The following is an 18,705-nucleotide window of genomic DNA, read 5'->3' as shown; positions in this document are numbered from 1 at the left end:
AATATTTTGAAACAGTGAGTGCTCTTTCTTAATACAAAAAAATCAAATGTTAAAATTGAGACTTTGAGCCCCGGCTTCCCCTACTGTCTCTAATAAAAAATGTTTTTGCACTTCCGGGACTAAACTACTAACATTAATGCCTTATAACAGGGACTGTTTTAGTTCCTAGGGACATAAAGTGACATTTCAAATCCCTAGGGATATAAAGTAAAAAATTAAACTTTATAAATCTCCATTAATTGAATTAACAGTATAAGTGATATTTACTTACATTAGGTATTACAATTAACGAAACTAAATGGGCGATTATTTGTATTTGATGATAAGTCAATATTAGAGGAAAGTGAAGAGATGTTATGTCCTTTTTCGTTTTTCTTTTACTTTCTTTTTCGTTTCAGCACTAAATTGAAAAATTTTGTTGACACCGTTGCTATGACGTTACCTACTGCGCAATCCAAGTAGGACCATGTTCATAAATATAACAAACTCATCAAAATGATTATTGTTTATTTATATTACTTCATATTATTCACTATTCACTTCAGTCCCTTGTACTACCTATAATATACCTGCTATTTTATGATATTTTTGCAGTCTCTTGCAAGTTTTTAGTCTTTTTCGTCCTTTCATTAAATGCCTATTTTTTGCCATAGTTTTGTAGTGTTTAGCATACCTAAATGCTTTTTGTCATTGTCCTTTTTGGAGTATTTTGGAAGAATATAATCTCTTTTTGCCCTTTTTGTTTAGTTTTATGTGTCTTTTTGTAAATTTTTCCTGATTTATCACGAATTTTCCCACTTTGTTAGGTATATTTCTTTCTGTTACCTCTCTTAACATTTCTTCTTTCATTTCGTACCTCTTTTTTGTACAAACTGCAGCCGCTGTACACAATTTATAGTAAAAAAGAACAAAACAAATAATAAGCTTAAATTGGATGTTCACTTAAATCCAAAATTCGTCCGAATCAATTTGACACTAATGAAGAAAAATAATCGCAACCGCAGCTAATTTGCTTTGTATATTTTAATTTAATGTTTAAGGAAGTATAAATAATGTTAAAAATTAATAACTAATTTGCGGATGTTCACAAGAATTTCCAACACAATAGGTTAAAAGTTCTTTTTGATTTAAACACTTTTACTTCACTACAATCTCCAAGAGAACCAAATTAATTGAATACTCATCCTAATTATCATAGTTTAAGTAAAATCGACCAATTAAAATGAGTTCATCTGTGTGAAACAATTGACACGTTTTATTTACTGCTAATTAGTCCAATGGAGTACACTCATAACTGAAGACGTCCAAGCTGGAATGTTGAATAAGAATAAAGAAATTCAAGTGGAATGTAGAAAACTGTAATGATCTGCGATGACTTTCGTAAGAGATAAAAAAAAATTAAGAGTATGTAATTATTTCGCAATTGTGTTTTGTCGAATGGAAAGGGTTATTAAAAAATCTGGTACAGTAATAAATTTTATTTGCAATATTTCTTATACAAAATAAAAGATCTTGCTCGAAATCAATTTTTCTCTGAAAATAATGTAACCATGTTGATCTCTGCTTGGTGCAAGCACGCTTAAACGAATCCAAAACGTAAAAGTTAATCACTTTTAATATTATCAATAGACTGAATCTATCACAACTTATGACAAAACTCGTTCAAATCAAATTATACTTAAAAAATGCATGCTACAAAACAGGTAAAAAAAAAAATGTAAACCTAGTAAGAATATTAATAAATGGAGAGTTAAAGATCTAACAACAAAAAGAATTCAAATCATGGAAGTGATTTGTACAGCGGTCTCCCGCTTTCCACGAACAGGTCCCAAAGCTTCATCGCTATTCCCATATCGACGACTTGACCGTCCAGTCCGTCGTAGATTAGTCGATTGTTGTTCAGTGGATTACGCAAGTGGCTGCAAACACCAAAGATAACCACTTGATGATGGAAAAACGTTAAAACAAACCTGACTTTCTTGTAAGGAACTGTGTTCTTGAATATCCACTCGATAACAGCCGACAACTTCTGTCTGGAAGTGTCGAAAGAGACGTACTTCGCTATTCCGTAGAAAGTGTTCATCTTGGGAACAGTGTACAAGAGGTAGACGCTGATGCCGCCCTGCAAAATATTACTGTGAAGCACCGAAAGAGGCTGAGAGTGACGAGCGGCGACAAAGTAAAATGTAAATTGGAATTATCTCCAGGTTTACAATTTGTATATTAGCCAATCCTCGACGGCACCTATGGAATCACTTGTGTTAATTCTAAGAGTACAAAGAAAATAGTATACAGCTATTTTTTTTATTTCGGCTCATTAATTAAATAATTATCTAGTGACTTTTATTTTAATGGAATTGGGTTGGTATTGATGATGCAATGTCATTTCGTTGAAAATTAAATTTCAAATTGACTCTCAAATGTTGTTACCGTCGTCCGCGCCGATAATAACAAGTCGTGCCATTCGATGTGAAATGGCCACCAGAGGCACTTTGATCAGTTGGATCGCGAATGAATGGAAACTGTAATAACTACGGAAGGTTTATAACTAGAATAAATGTCAACCGTTAATTCGTCATTGATTATCAAAATAACAATAAATACAATAAGAACTTCAATCATAATCGGTGCAAATCATTTTGTAATATTAATTTGTGTTCGCGAGAAACAGCTAGATATAAAAAGGGTTTGAAACTCGAATAAGTATCAATTGTCATTGATTGTCAAAATAATAAATACAATAAGAACTTCAATGACAATAATGCAAATCATTTTGTGATATCAATTTGTATTCGCTAGAAACAGCTAGACATTTAAATTTTGACAATTTGAATAAATTTTTCCTTCTGTAATTTCTGTAATACTATTACAGTTTCCCATAACGCGCGAGGTGGTGACATCTACCGATATTTTGACTTTTTTCCGGACGCAGTGTTTTGAGCGATTGGCACGACTTGTTATTAAGGTACTATATCTAGAAGGTAGCGCCATTCCGCTCCACAATTTTTCGCCTCGAAATTAAAAGAGAGGACATTATCAATAAATCCCGTGAGTGTGACAAAGCTAGAAGTATACACAATTTCAAGGGTTGTTTGTATCGTGTGAAACAGATTAACTTACATAGAAAGAGATGAAGAGTATTTTTTAGGGAGCTTGAATTTTTCACAGTTGTTCAACTGTCATTGTCATTAGTATCAAATGTTAGTATTAGTAATAACCTCACACTTAATTCTTTTATAATATTATTATGCAAACTGGAAATTGTTAATACTATAAGTTTCCTGCAAATGGATTATTCTCTGCAGGAAAACAGACTGGAAAATCTTATATTATAATTGTTATAATTGATAATTTTTGTTTGACTTAGTGTTAATGTGTTGGGCAACTACTAAAATTTTTGTCGTTCAGGAGAAAGTACACAGGTAAGTATTGAAATTCATTGTCAATAATAAAGGTTAGGTTGTAAAGGATTAATAAATATTTGTTACAGCTCTTCGCATGCCAATGCTTTTGCTGTCACACTTGATGGGATCATTGTCTTTGTGATAATTTTTGTTGACAGATCTCAGAAGGAAATAAATTTTGGATTTGAAAAATAAATTAACAATAGCTTCTTTTAAGTGGTGACACTTGGGCAAGCTATCAGGTGTTGTTCTCAAAAAGCTTCTGGATATAAATTTCAGTTTGGTTTCTCCATTTATTAAGCAACTTTGATACTTCTGGAAATAGACTTCTGCACTTTCAACTAATTTGAACACATTTCTACAAAAACAGAGAGGAAAAAATAAATTATTAGGTAAGGTTAATTTAAAGTACCTTGAAGGGTAGATTAATTTATCTGAAAATGCTTTCAGTTCAGTCAACTGCTTATACTGAGTTATCGAGGGATCCTTTGGACTGGTTTGGATTGCCTCTAAACATACCTTGCAAGTCAGATGACTATTCTTGATAATTTGATGTATTGTTCTGCCAGTTAAATAATACAAACTTTGTATTTCATCAATGTTTAAATCTTCAACAAAATCTTCATTGAGTGAAGAAGTGTCGATTTCAATTTCGTCAATGAGTGTTGTGTTTAAAAAATTCGCAAAATACTCTGAGTCATCTATTTCATAATTTCCACGATTGTTAGGTTTAAAAAATTGTGCCACTGAAATTATTCTAATGGCCATTTTAAAAAATTTTGGACTCGGGACAGGATTTATATATCTGATGTTGGAAAATAAGTTTTCTAGAGCATCTTGGGTAAAACGGCCTAAACAAACATAATGGAAATTTTTTTCTTTTAAATAAAAATCTGCAAGTTCTATTGCATTGGTGGTGGCCAAAAGAACCCCTGTTTGAACCGGTTTCCAAATTTTTTGTGTTCCAATTTTCAACTGTTCAAACAGTTTTATCACATCTTTTAAGAAATTGATGGCATCCATATACTTTTCACTAATCTTAGTGCTCAGTGCTAGAGATCTACTGCGGCTAGTCACTAATTTAAACCATCTAAATATGGTTTCGCAAAACCAGGCTGTCGTTACTGCGTTTGGATTTAATAAATTCCTCTTAACGCAGTATCTTAAAGCCGCGCCTGTATCGTGGTTCAAAAGTCTCACCGCTAAACCGACTTTCATCTTTTCAAAATGTGATGGCTTTGCACAACTTTCATTGAGAAAGGGAGCCAATTTAAGATCTTTGCAATCAATTTTAATCAGTGCCTTTATGTATTCAATATCCACAATATTTGTTGGTAGTGCATTCTTTTTAACAAATTCGTCAGAAATGGTAATTTTTTGACCATTAGTTAGGTGGTTACGTAAATTTTTTAAAATGTGTGGGGCATCTGGATTAAAATATAGTTTTCTGGTAGGATCGAAAGGATGTGGGGCTGAATTTTGGATTAGAGAATCCCTGCCTGCATGAATATTATATAATCTCCAAAGGGCTTGGTTTTGACCTCCCATGTCGCTAACTACAGCGTCAATTTGTAGTCCTATTGATTCACCTTTGGAGATTATATTTTCAATATCCTCTCTAAGAAAGCCGGCATCAATTTAAAACTTCTTGAAGTAGCCCAGGAGAAAATTTTAGATGCTCGATTCTTCGTTGTAATGTACGTTGACTTGGTAGAGGTTGTCCAAGTTCTTTAACAACCTCATACCCGGTGGAACCACAAGCCAATCGAATTTTATACGCTTTCATCATGGTTTCATTGGACCATTTGGTACCCCTCATTGATTGCCGTCCTAAAGATAATTTCTGATCATCATTCAAAAAAGAATCTAAACCTTCTTTTAGGGTGGAGTTTTCCGTCTTAATTTTTTTATTCTCTTGGCGAAGCGCATCAATTTTTCTTTTATAATGTACTATTCTTTCATCTGACTTACTATTGATATTAAATGAGGGTTCGGGAGAGGATTCAGAGGGTGGTATTTCCATATCTAATAATTCAAAAGCGAAAGTGTGTAAATACATATTACTGTGTGCTATGAATACTCACGATCTGTTTCAGTAATATTTTTAAAAGATGTAGAAGTTGTGGATAAGGTATCAAGGCTGATTAAGGTTGAGGAGCATGGGCTTGTGTCAGGTAAAGGAATTATTTTTTTAATATTTGGGAAGGTGGAGCGTGGAATGGCTTCAGGAAGTGAAAAATTGGTCCCAGGAATGTTTGGTTCAGAGAAGGAACATATGCAATCTAAAGAAAATAACGAAATTGCTTTAGTTTAGTTTAATACTTCCTAAGTTACATATAAGTATACATAAATTACATACATACGAAATTAATATCATTATGTATATGTGGTGATAAAAGTTAAGGTGAATCTCTCTTATCAGTTGGTCCTGGCTTATAAAAATTGCAAAAGGAAAGAAGCTGTTGCTTCAAACCATACTTACCACATGCAGTATCTTCTCTTATACCTAAATTTAAATGAGGAACTGCTTTAGGCTGCAACCTCAGATTTTTTTTCACGCTGAAACGAGTACTAACATCAAAATCAAATTCACAAAAGTGTACCTAAAATATATGTTTGTTTAATAGGGTAAATTAATTAGTGAAAGGAAGTATTTTACAGAACAAACTCGCAGATTTCTATTAGGAGATGATCTGCCTAACACGTCAAGCCATTTCTGTTGCAGCAATAATTTTTTGGTACCTAAGGGCAATAAAAATGAATAAATATTGAAATATACCTATAAAACACTTACCTATAGGGACACTAAATAAAACTATTCGTCCTTTTTCGGCTCTGTTTTTGCAATTTGCAACACAACACTTAAGCACCATGTTTATAGTTTTGAAAACAATTAATAAAACACCACCTAGGTATATAACTACCTATCTATAAAAACTAAAACTACGAACAAGCAAACAACAAGAAATTAAAAATTATCAATCACAACAGTTAAAAATATAAAAACATCCACAAGACACAACAAACGCTTTGAAAATTCAAATTTTGACAGCTGAATTTACATTAATGACATTTCGCTGCTGCCTCGAAATTAAAAGAGAAGGAGATATATCTCTGCACCGTTGGCGATACCTTTGTGATATAGTACCTTACTTGTTATTACGATCAGCGCAGACGACGGTTGTTACAATAATAATCTACCGCCTTAATGGTTTATTTTGATCCAAAACGACATCACATTAAACACTAACATTTATTATCAATACCAACCCCATATTCAATAATCACTAGAAACGATGCTATAAAAATTGAACTTTGTGGAACTGTTTTCAATAGAAAAATTACGTTTTTGGATCTTAATTAAATTAAAAGGAACAACCTCACCAGTTTTTATGAATTTTGCATCACATTCAAACAGGTCCGATACATCCTTAACGGAGCAAAATAAAATTTTGACAGGACCATATTTTCAAAATTTACATTAGGAACTCTCGCAACGCCTTTCCCTCACTTTCTGCCTCTCAGGGTCCCATCATTGCACACTCACTGCCAACGTTCAAGCTTCCTCTACCAGTTCATTTCTGTCAAAATACTCACATTATCGAGCGACACCACTTGCTTCTCCGTCTGCGGCGAGAACACCCACTTGTTCGAATCGTATGCGATCTTCATGCTGCTCTCCTGCTTCACCCTGATCAGGAGAAAAATCGAATTGTCGAAAGTGGGAAAGACGGGTTGTGGCAGGGCTCGCGCCCCGGAAGTGGACGGGCTTGCGTCCATCGCGCCCATGAACGCCACCGGCGGACACATCTGGTACGCTGTCGCGGTGCTCCGACTCGAACCCGCGAGATACCCGTTGCCGAAGAGCACCGAGTTGCCGTTGTCGTAGCCGTGGTAGCCGTTCGTTGCGTAATAACTGGCAGTGTCGTTTGCGGCGGCGAAGTGGCCGTTGGATCGGGGCGGGTGGTACCGGTTGTACCTGAAGTTGTTCGGGTTGTTGAAAGGTCTGTGGTCCGCTTGGTCCGAGTCGAGCACTCGGTTCAGCTCGAAGAACTTCGGTTTCTGCTTGATCCCCACGGGGATGACGAGGTTGGCGTGGCGGTCCTCCAGGATTAGGATCCGCGCCAACGCGTTCAGGGCTGCTTCGTCGCTCTCGTTGAGGGCGTTGGTCGGACTCAACAGCTTCTTCTTGATGATGGTCTCGATGAAGCGGCGCAGGTAGATGATGTGCGAAGTGGGGAACTCGAACTCCAACCACTCGTCGATCTCCAGGTAGTTCTCCATGGGGTTGGTGGTCTTGATGCCGCACATCAGCGAGATCTGCAACAAACCCACTCCTCCAGCATCCACAAAGAGCACAACTGGTCGCTACTTACTGTGACTGGAGTCACTGGAGTGACCCCTCTGACCTGGTGCCCGTTCCGAACCTTGACCATCTCGTCGTAGACCAACCACAGCGCCATCGACTCCTTGCTCAGCGGACTCGAATTGTGAATCAACACCTTCTTCTCGGTCCTGCAATTTAACATCAGCACAAGAAAGTCGGAATTGAAGCGAACGAAGACCTGGTGCAGAAATGACCGTTCTTCTTGAAAGCCAGTTTCGGATACAACCCCGAAGAGATGACGGCCTTGACCAAAGGCCAGTTCTCCGAGTGGGCGTTCAACGCCATTATCGAGGTCCCATTAGGTGGGACGAACTTAGCCGCCCTCAACTGTCCCAGCAGCTGTGACCTCGTCTTCAGGATGGTCTCCATCGTCGAGGGACTTATGAAGAAGTCCCTGCAGAATATTCTCTCTTTCCGGTACTTCACCGAATCTTGCCACTTGATGAACGCCTTCAGGTAGACCATGTGGTCGCTGAAGGTACTCGCCATGAGACTCTTGCGCTTCTCAGCGGCGCAAGTCCTCAAATTCGCCTGTGGGGGCAGCTGAAAAGGATCCCTGAAACCGCAAAATCCACAATACTGAAATCTTCTTTGAAGTGTACTAAATACTTTTGAGCCAGGGACGCCACTATCGTCAAAATGGGGTCCAGACATTTAAAGATCACCGAGTAGATCAACATCTTGCCCAAATGAGGTTCGATGGTCAGCTGACTGAGATATTCCCCGAGAGGAGTGAGATTCTCGTCTTTGTCGAGCGCCCCCAGACACTCCAAGTTTTCGATGGCGGTCTTGACCGTGTTGGAGGAGGGAGGGTCGGGCGCCATCACTAGGAAGTTGTAGATGGAAGTCAGGTTGCCGGCTAGAGTCTTCGTGTTCAGGCAGAGCTCCTCCAAAGGCACTCTCAAGATCTCTGGGATTCTCTCGTCGAGGAAGGAGTCGTAACGCGCCCTCGAGAAGAGGTGGAAGCAGACGCCGGATTGGGTGCGGCCGGCCCTACCGGCGCGCTGCTTCACGCACGCCTTGGATATCCACTGGGTTTGGAGAGAGGACAGACCGCTACACTGTAACGGGTAAAGAAGTGCCTAATTGTAGCAACACGAATCCAAGAAGCAAAAAAAAAGAAGAAAAAACTTTTGAATTCTTCTTAAGAAGCAGCATACAGAACATCAATATGACGTTTCCGAGTGTTCTTAAAAACACCCAGTGAAGCTCTAGAACTTGTCAATAAGTTATATCCCGATCTTTTTTTGCGGTGGATTTAATACTGATTTGTTGAAAGTTGAGGACCATGTTGAAAAATTTGTTTGTTATAAAAAATACGATGTAAACGTAAATAAAATGCTTAATTTTATTTAGATACATTTAGCGTGTCTAACGAGTGGATTTTTAATATTTAACTTGGTGAAAATTGAAAATTATTAATAATTTAAGTGACATTTAGGTTAAATAGATATGTCAACATTGCATGACCTCGAGTTGTCGGCGATGTCAAAAAATAAAACGTTAAAGCTGTTTGAAAAATTTGTGACTTGGTCCGTTTTCGCTGTAAAGCGACGAAATGTATCATAATAAAGGATGAAACTGTAAAAGGGTGAATATTAAAAATTACCGGAATATTAATGCGGGTTTAAAATCTCAACGCGACATTGCCACATTGTCAACAACAGTAAATTATGAACATGGTCGACGACGATTTTCAGTTTTTAATAATTTTTAATCGATACTCAGGCCAAAACGTACGGTAACATAATTTTCCGTTGATTTTTACGTAATTTGCTACATTACGTCACGTAACGTACGATCTAATGTTAATTTTTTGAGAAATTTTTATCTTGTGGCTGAATTTCGTAAAAATGAAGTGTCACAAGGTCAGGGCGCGTTTTTCCATTAACCGCCTACCAAATATGTTTTTATTGATTTATTCTGGGAAACTTGACGTGATTTTCGATGAAATTGTTTTTTAAAGTTGGAAATCATCTTTTTAAACATAATAAAAATTCAGATTTACCACCTGTTGAGTTATGTTGATTAAACAAGAAATATCCCTAGAATCTTACATAGTAACTGAAGACGATGAAGTTGGTGCAACTGAAACTAGTTTAATTGTCAAAATCACGCAAGTCCATAAAAAAATTTAAAATCCACAATTCAGCTAGAAGAATCCTGTTTAACAACAAATGAATGATAAATATTTGATTCCATCGGATATTAACGAATTTTTTAACTTTTCTAGGAACCAACTGGCATTTGACAGCGTCCGCCACAAAACTTACATCAGTTTCGCAAGAATTTTTTTTTTGCTGTAATACTTACGTGACGGAAACAATTTTAATTGTATTTACGTATCCAAAAATACCGTTTCAAAACTGCAACAATTTTGTAAAAACATAATTTTGCATTTCGCAGAAATTTTAAATTTTGCGACAAGAACTTCCAGAGTTGGCTCCAACTTCGTCGCTACTCACCGAATCGTAAGTTTGTACTTTCGCCTTCCCACTGTCTATGACGTAGACCACATCGTCGATCGTGAGACTGGTTTCGGCAATATTCGTCGAGAGAATAATCTTCCTGGTGGCGCCCAAAGACTTGAACACTTCATGTTGTTCCTTGATGTTCATCGAACCGTGGAGAAAGAACACTCGGTAGGTACTCTTGTCCAGATCCGTCTCCAACAGTCGATCGTTGCAGATCATAATGTCGTCGTATCCCGGCAGGAAAACTAATATGGCGCCGTTGTGATACTGACTGTGGATGGTGCAGATCAAGCGGATGAGGAGGTCGTAGTTGATGTCCTCGTCTGCACAGGTCTTGTAGTAGTGGGTGAGGAGGTCCTCCCTCGGGAGGATGGGGCGCGAGGTCATGTTCAAGATGAGGAGGATCTCCTCCAGGTGCTTGTCTTCGGCTAGACTGATGGCGGTGACGCCGCTCTTGGACTGGATGTGGGGGTCGGACCCTGCAGCAAAACAGAGCGCGTGTTACATCGAGGTAACATGTTACGTGGAGATAACACGTGTAATGTCGCATCTACATTACATTGTTACCTCCACGTTACATTAAGTATTTTTCGAACTGACCCAAACCGCACAGTTTCTCCACCATGTCGATGTTGTCTTGGTAGACTGCGGCCATCAGAGCTGTCAGTCCTGTTTCCGAATGCTGATAGTTCACAGACATGTTCTCGGTCAGCATGTACTGCAACAGCTGGGCCCATGCTTGTTCGTTCTCGACGCCCCCGCTGTGCACGCATTGCATGATGACATCGTCAAACTGCGAATTCTGTTCTTCGGTGTAGAACACCGAGTTCTCGTTGAACAAGCTTCTTCTCTCCATTACGACCGCGTCGTAGCCTGTCAGCTCGAGGACGTCGTCGAGGAAGAACTGTTTGATGCTGAACAAGCGCCCCGGAATGGACAACACCTCGGCCCCCTCGAAGTACGACTGGAACTTGTCCACGTTGATGGTCGCCGACATCAAGATCAGCTTGATCTTGACGCCTTTGCGTAAGCTCTCCCTCAGACAGATGAGCAAGAAGTCGGACAGTTTGTCCCTTTCGTGGACCTCGTCGATTATGATATGGGTCAAAGAGGAGAGGACTCGATCCCCCGACATGAGACTCCTGATCAGGACCCCGTTGGTGCAGTAGATGAGGTTGCAGTTAGTCCCCAGCTTCGATTCGAGTCGGATGTGGTAGCCGACGGTCTCCCCCAAAACTGAGCCCCTCTCTTGAGAGACCCTCTCTGCGACGGACACGGCGGAGATGCGGCGAGGTTGGGTACACAATATTCGACAGTTCTCGCCGCGGGCGCGCGCGTCGTCCATTATATACTGTGGGATCTGCGTCGTCTTCCCTGACCCCGTTTCCGACGAAATGATCAGCACGTCGTTACCTCGTACTTTGTCGACGACGGTGCTCTTCATCTCGAAAATGGGGAGTTGTTGCTGAAATTTGAGGATTTGGGGGGCGGGTCGCGGCTCGGTCACTTCAGGAGGCGGGCCTAGGGACAGTTTACCGAACACTTTGTCGGTGTAGTTCAGGCGCACCGTGTTCCTGTAGGGGTTGTCTGGAGGGTAGGTCTGTATCACTCTTTCTAGTTCGCGCGTGGATTCGGGGGTGATCTCTATGTAGAACGACTCGAAATTGGATTTGTTGCCCTTTTTGTATATTGTGAGGACCCGATTGGGGTCTTTGCCGTGCGAGCGCGACACCAAATTGTACATGGCGGCTTTCTGGTGGATGTGTTTGCGCTCGAAGTTGTTCAGATTCGACGGGAACGAGTACTCTTTGCCCGAGTCGTCGGCCAGAAAGGTCTGAAACGCTCGGTCCACCTCGATGCGGAAATTCTCGGACGTCGCCTCTAGCACGTCCATGTCCACTTTGTCCCAACAAGACATCCTAAAAGATGAACGAAAGCGGTTGAACAAAGCGATAACAAAACGAATCGGGGACATTCGGACCTGTGCTTCCTTTTTATTCTGGATGACATTGTTGCCGCGCCGTTCGAAAATTGAAAAAATATTTATTGAAGCGGCTATTTTCTGTTGCGAGTTGTCACAATGTTGGGATTTTGCGCCAAATTAACAGCTTTGTGTTAAATATTTTAAAACTTTTTTGTTACATAACCTCAATCGGAACTGTCATTTTTAACAGTCGACAAAATGTCAACAAAACAACAACACCGGTGGCAGTCAAAATGTCGCCCAGAGAGAATCCAGCAAAATGTTTACGGACGTTATTACAAATTTCAAAAAAATCTGTTCTTGCACAAATCAAACAAAAAGAATTTCATTTGTTTGAAGTCTTTACTTAACAAATTACTTGTGACGAAACAATTAAAACTATGTTGTTTGCATACTTAAAGCTAACGGGGGAAATTAAAGAGACAACCAGAATCTATTTTGCATAATTTAAGCCATCAATCAAATTTAGACCAACCGCGTTCTTTAGATTTGTTGCTGGCTCACTGTGATTGGTCGGTTCTAAGAAACCAGACGTCATCAACCGTTTTTTACAATTTTATTCCAACAATTCATTTTAAAAAATAATAAAAGTAATAATTGAGACTGCTCGCTAATCATTAACAATAAATATTGCCGCTAGAATTGTTTTAAAAAATTACTGCAGATTATTACAAAATCAAATTTATTATACCTGTTTAAAGTGGCTCCAAAAATCTTGTGAAGGTTTAAATTATGCGATTACGTATCCTAAAATAAATAAATTTACTGGTATTAATTAACAACAACAAACATCACTTTTACTTAGGGCCCTGCAAGACACCAGCAGTAATGAAAACTGAAGAAAGAATCTCTGCAAGCAACCCCCACTCCACTATAATTAATCGATTCTTTATTGGTCTATTGATCGTTGACCGTTTCAGAGTAATTTAAATTTTGGAGGAAAAATGAAAGATACTTTTTAATTTATGATTTATCAGTACTAATTGATTTTACTTTGCCGTCGTGAATTAACAGTGTGTCATGTAGCGGTAGCGTCTCCTACATGATTCACAAAATTTTTGTTTCATGACTGTATTTTTTATCATAAAGCAATACAATATCTTTATGAAACACTGTTTCTTGTCAACATATTTTTGCCGTTAAATAACAAAACAACGTAGTTTAATTAACTAATTAATTACATTTATATTTTTTAAGTTCAAAATATAGAGAATTTTTTGTAACTACAAAAAACTTTCTGTGAATAAAAACATTCATATTTAAATCTCACGCCCTTTTTCTCCCTAGGATTCGTTATTAGGTTCCCATAAATTTGGTTAGGTTGGAAGCCATGTGGTTTCTGGTGACAAACAAAAGATTTCGTAACCATATCTAAAGTGTAAGGCAGCCAATTCCTTGTAAAAGTTGCAAGTGGGTAATTTCTCGCTGAGTGATAGATGTTTTTTCGTTTGACAATCAATTTTAGTTTCTGGCGGCATATTTAGTTGGACTTAATCTCTCAATTCATAATAAATAACCAACCTTAGGCGTTCAAAATTACTTTTGAAATTTCTAGTTACACACAACATGAAAAACGTTATTTCCCTAAAAGTTCGAATTCTAGGGAGTAATTTATTTTTGACACGATTATAATTAAAATCACAATAGTGCCAACTAAAATGCCACATTTTCATAGATAGTCCGAATTTGAAACAAACATGAATGCTTAATACTTGGAGAACTACAAATAATATTAGGTGATTCAAAATGGTTGCGGATAAATATGGCAACTATGTACGAAAATGTATGTGGCAACTATGTGGGTAAGATAGAATTGACATTTCTTTGGTAAGTATAGTTCATAGTCGCGCAATTTTGAAAATTGTCAAGTCAATGTGCAATGGTAGATATAAAAAAAAAAATCAAATGCACGCATATGAAATGTCATACAAATGTTAACTCTACCCCACCCACACAGTTGCCACATACATTTTCGTACATAGTTGACATATTTATCCACAACGATTTTGAATCACTGCAATGCTTAACTGCGAGTTGGAGATTGTCTTAAATTTGAGCTTCAGTGTAACAAATATCACAATAAAAATTTGTCATACAGAGTATATCACAAAAAACGCCCCAGCTTATATCTTTCTTATTTGAAATCCGATTTCCACGAGCGATACATCAAAAGTACTATAAACTGGATATAAAATGTTGCCCTTAGCAACCCTATCTTGCAAGGGTCAAGGGTCATCTTAATTTTTTTAAATGGAAACATATAATTTTTTTGCTACAGTTAGATTTATTATGTTTTTCTCAGTTCAAAAATATAGCACACCTGTATATTTAAATGTTATTCCAACGTAAAAAATAAATAAAAGTCAATTACAAATTATTAGGAATAAGTAAAATTTTATTCGTAACAGGCCATGAATTATGAAGACATTCTTGTAGCTATTGAAACAATATTTATTCATTAATACAAACAATAAAAATAACAATAAATTATTTTCAACGGAACTGTTCAAATACTTCAAATCAAAATAAGCACCAGTTTTTCTGCATGCAGTAATTTATATTATTTTCGAAATATGCTTGTAACATATCCATAAGTTCGTCATTATTCATTTCATTTCACAACACGAAATTGTAAAAAAAATAAACAAAAATTACGACAAATACAGTATGTCCCCGGATTGAGTTTACAAGAGGAAAAAATTTTTATTTTTGATTTTACGCAAAAACTTCAGAGGAATAACATTTTTTGCTTCATCTGAAACCCCCATTTCCGTTATTAAAATCTCAGTATTGATACACTGTATTCTTAAATTAACCTTTTTTGTTCAAATTTGGACTTAGAATTAATTTTTATGTTATAAATCTTATTACAATTGGCCTGGTTTTTTGACAAACAACTTATTACGGTTGCAAAATGTTGTCTTTAGAACAAAGAATTTATTTAATCCAATGTTGGACCGGTTTTTGTCACATAATTACAAAATTTAATGAAAAATTTCCCAACATTTATGTATCAGGCATGGGTGTTCAGAAGCTTAAACTTCGATACAGGGTTGAATGATATACAGAAAACGGTGCATACTTAATAGAATAGTTTTATATTCAATTATCATTTGATTTTTTCAAAAAAAAAAGGAAAATATTTTTTCTGCATTTTCTTTCATTTTAATGTTAAGTCTTCCTCTGTGTTGAAAAAGACTTTTTAATAACAGAAATGGGGGTTTCAGATGAAGCAAAAAATGTTATTCCTCTGAAGTTTTTGCGTAAAATCAAAAATAAAAATGTTTTCCCTCTTGTAAACTCAATCCGGGGACATACTGTATATATATTTTTTAAATATTTATTTCTTATGTTAGAATAACATTTAAATATACAGAGTGTGCTATATTATTGAAGTCAGAAAAACATAATGAATCGAACTATACCAAAAAAATTATATGTTGCCATTTAAAAAAATAAAGTTGACCCTTGTAAGGTAGGGTTGCTAAGGGCAACATTTTATATCCAGTTTATAGTACTTTTTGAACCCTTTCATTTGATGTACGCTCGTTGAAATCGGATTTCAAATAAGAAAGATATTAGCTGGGGCGTTTTTTTGTGATCACTTTGTATAGAAAATGCGGAAAATTCAAATTTAATTAATCTTAAACCGATCAGGTGAGCATCATTTAAAAAAAAATAAGGAGTAGATTTTTGAACCAGACGACTAACTTGGTTAGTTAATCAGTTGAACGAGACATGGTAGTTAAGGAATTTCATAGTTTAACAAGTTACTCTTGTTGAATGATATTAAAAGCGGTTACACCACCTTGGCGCTCAGAAAAATAGGTAAGTATGACATATTAAAAAAATATAAATACATTATAATTTTATGAACAAATTAAAAAAAAAGAATAAAAACAATTCAAAAATGCCTGAGCCATAAGTTTTCTAGCAGGACCCTCTTTTGAAAATCTTTTGGTGGAATTTTTTTCTGTCAGACATCGCCCGAAAAGCAAAAAAAAAGTTTTCTTGTAAAGAATGGTAATGGCTAAATTGTAGCATAGGGAAAACAGTTTTTTTTTTTTGTAGAAATGACAGCTGTTTGAAAAAAAACTGATTTTTAATAAAACTGTGTTTTAAAAATAATAAAAAATTAACGCGGCATCCAATAAAAAAGAATCTCATGCTATATCCTCGATAATGTTATAAAGTACTTATATTTTATGTGGTATAAATTTCATCTACATCGATTGAGTAGATGTCGAAAAATTCGATTTTTCGAAAATGTCGAACGCTCAAACACAATAGTAAGTAGATATACAGGGTGTTAGGGAATGGTTGGGAATAAATTTCAGGGTGAACTCTTTACGAAAAATATGGCTTAAAACCAAAATAAAGTTTTTCGTTAAAATGAGTAGTTTTCTCAAAAAACGAAAAAAATAAAAATAAACGTATTCTGGCATATCCGTATTTTGTTTGAAATACATACTACGATTTAATAATGGTTTAAAGAAAAAATTTAAACGTGGAAAGTTGAATTTTTTTAAATTCAAAACCAATGCGATTTTAGGCAGACAAATGAACTAATTAGAGAAATTCTCCAACAGTGGACTACATTTTATTTTTTGAGAAAACTACTCATTTTAACGAAAAACTTTATTTAAGTTTTAAGCCACATTTTTCGTAAGGAGTTCACCCTGAAATTTATTTCCAACCATTCCCTAACACCCTGTATTGAACAACTATAAAGTTATGAAAGTCATACAATTTTTCATGAATTTGCAGTTTGATCAAGCAAATGAGTGTAAAGAAGAGACTTTCGTAATGTGTTGTACACGACATTTTTTTGCATATTGTTGTAAGTTGAGAAATTTGGCCTAAAAGGATTTATGCAAAATGAAAAAATAATAATAGTTAATAAACTGTGTTACTAAGTAACTACTTAAAATTATGGAATGAAATGTTCGAATTGTCATCCCCCAGATTGTTGATAATAAGCAAGTTTATGAAGAAATTCCTCCCGTTTTAGTTTTACCTATTTTATTCCCGCACCCAATCAAAATTAAAATTTCTATACGTTGCGTTTCTGTTAAATGAGTCATTTTCGAAAACGTTTTGTAAAACAAATAACACATACGAATGAAATTGACAGTAACATTTGACTGTTTGATTTACCTCCCTCATTTTTCGACTTGTTTTTGTTATAAAATTATTTTTTCCAACTTTTTTTTTTCTCAAAAATTTCCTTATGTAAAATAACAAAATTTTTATACTGTCGTTTAGACAATTAAAGGGGCTATCAGAATAAAAAAAAAAGGCCTTTCCATTTAAAAAAATATTGATGACATGATCACTCGAAAACAAATGACTGCTTGGAATTTTATTTGGTATTAAAATAAACTAAAATTTACCTGTCCAAAGATTTTTTCGAAAAAAAATTGTTTAATTTTTAAGGAACTTATTCCATACTTTTGCCGCTCACTCTATATAGTTATAGAAAGGTATCATTTTAAATAATTACCTAATTTTGATAAATTTTTTTGTATAAGATTACGTACCGAAGTTCACAAAAGCAGTTAAAAGATTTGAATTGAAATAATTTACTTTTACATTTAATTAAACTCACTGATATTATTTAAAAACTTAATAATAACTCACCTATTTTTTTTTGCTGCTGAATTGCACTAACACTGCACCAGAGGAATTATCTTTCCTAAATGACCAAATTCCACCGGTTTTATTTAATTCTGCGCGACCTGAAGCAAACGACAAAAAGAGAAAGACAATTCCGAGAAGCACCAGCGAAGGGAGTTATCGGAATCGCTAATGCATCCATCGCACCTGCATTATGGAGTTGAAGAAACTATTTGAAACATTGCACATTCTGATTATGATTCAGTGCAATGATTTTCCAGATTTAACTTAATCAAAATATGTGTTGTATACTGGGTGTACATTTCTCAGACGCATGGTCTTGGGTGACAATCTATGGTTTCATGGTAATATAAGAAATCATTTTGATTGTTGCTGCGTTAGATTACTTATCTGGTGTCAGTCGACACCTCTGCAAGTAACCAAGAAAGCTAATCTTCAATAAAACATCTCCGACACATTTCTCTTTGCAGTCTTTTATCAAGCATTTAAAAAAAATATCTTCTCAATGTACAGAGTCTGTCAATAAACATTTTGGCAATTGAAAACTTCACATTTGGGTAAAATGAATTATACACAGGAAGCGTGAAAGCCGAAAAGAAGTCTGCAAAAACAATCTTTGCAAGACAATCATTTAACAAGTTTTTGGCCTTCAAATTTTATTTTTTTGGGCAAAATTTACAAATTTCATTCAAGTTCTAAATTCATATTGTAACTTTTATTGCCAGGTCATAAAAAGGCATTTTCTATTACATATTTCGGACGAAAGCAAATTTTTCACAATTTTTTTGAGGTTATGTTCGTTCCTCTGGAATTGTAGTG

General features: G+C 36.0%; 1 protein-coding gene and 3 long non-coding RNA genes across 6 annotated transcripts; 2 read left to right on the top strand and 2 right to left on the bottom strand.

The window, feature by feature from the left end:
- Positions 1 to 1,463: 1,463 nt before the first annotated feature.
- On the bottom strand, positions 1,464 to 18,352 carry LOC138136569 (3'-5' RNA helicase YTHDC2-like). Of its 2 annotated transcripts, none has more exons than XM_069055796.1 (9): positions 17,890 to 18,352; positions 10,866 to 12,184; positions 10,257 to 10,744; positions 8,401 to 8,852; positions 7,970 to 8,347; positions 7,781 to 7,919; positions 7,002 to 7,724; positions 1,971 to 2,122; positions 1,464 to 1,919 (listed from the first exon to the last, which is right to left on the bottom strand). In XM_069055796.1, the coding sequence occupies exons 2-9, from the start codon at positions 12,181 to 12,183 to the stop codon at positions 1,781 to 1,783; spliced, it is 3,789 nt and encodes a 1,262-aa protein (XP_068911897.1). In that variant the 5' UTR covers position 12,184; positions 17,890 to 18,352; the 3' UTR covers positions 1,464 to 1,780. The 2 variants fall into 2 exon arrangements, with proteins under 2 accessions (XP_068911897.1, XP_068911895.1); XM_069055794.1 differs by lacking the exon at positions 17,890 to 18,352 and adding an exon at positions 12,247 to 12,886.
- On the top strand, positions 3,272 to 3,999 carry LOC138136582 (uncharacterized). 2 transcript variants are annotated; one of them, XR_011161339.1, is made up of 3 exons: positions 3,275 to 3,422; positions 3,491 to 3,796; positions 3,855 to 3,999. It is a non-coding gene; the product is annotated as an uncharacterized lncRNA (long non-coding RNA). The 2 variants fall into 2 exon arrangements; XR_011161338.1 differs by having other exon boundaries at positions 3,272 to 3,796.
- Positions 5,555 to 6,373, bottom strand: LOC138136584 (uncharacterized). Its single transcript, XR_011161342.1, has 3 exons — positions 6,199 to 6,373; positions 6,064 to 6,146; positions 5,555 to 6,007 (listed from the first exon to the last, which is right to left on the bottom strand). It is a non-coding gene; the product is annotated as an uncharacterized lncRNA (long non-coding RNA).
- LOC138136586 (uncharacterized) lies at positions 9,495 to 12,015 on the top strand. Its single transcript, XR_011161343.1, has 2 exons — positions 9,495 to 9,586; positions 10,025 to 12,015. It is a non-coding gene; the product is annotated as an uncharacterized lncRNA (long non-coding RNA).
- Positions 18,353 to 18,705: the final 353 nt, after the last annotated feature.

Source organism: Tenebrio molitor, chromosome 8 (genome assembly GCF_963966145.1).
Source record: "Tenebrio molitor chromosome 8, icTenMoli1.1, whole genome shotgun sequence".
Taxonomy (NCBI): Eukaryota; Metazoa; Arthropoda; class Insecta; order Coleoptera; family Tenebrionidae; genus Tenebrio; species Tenebrio molitor.
Note: the sequence above shows the minus strand (reverse complement) of the source record. Positions and strands in the feature narration are given on the sequence as shown.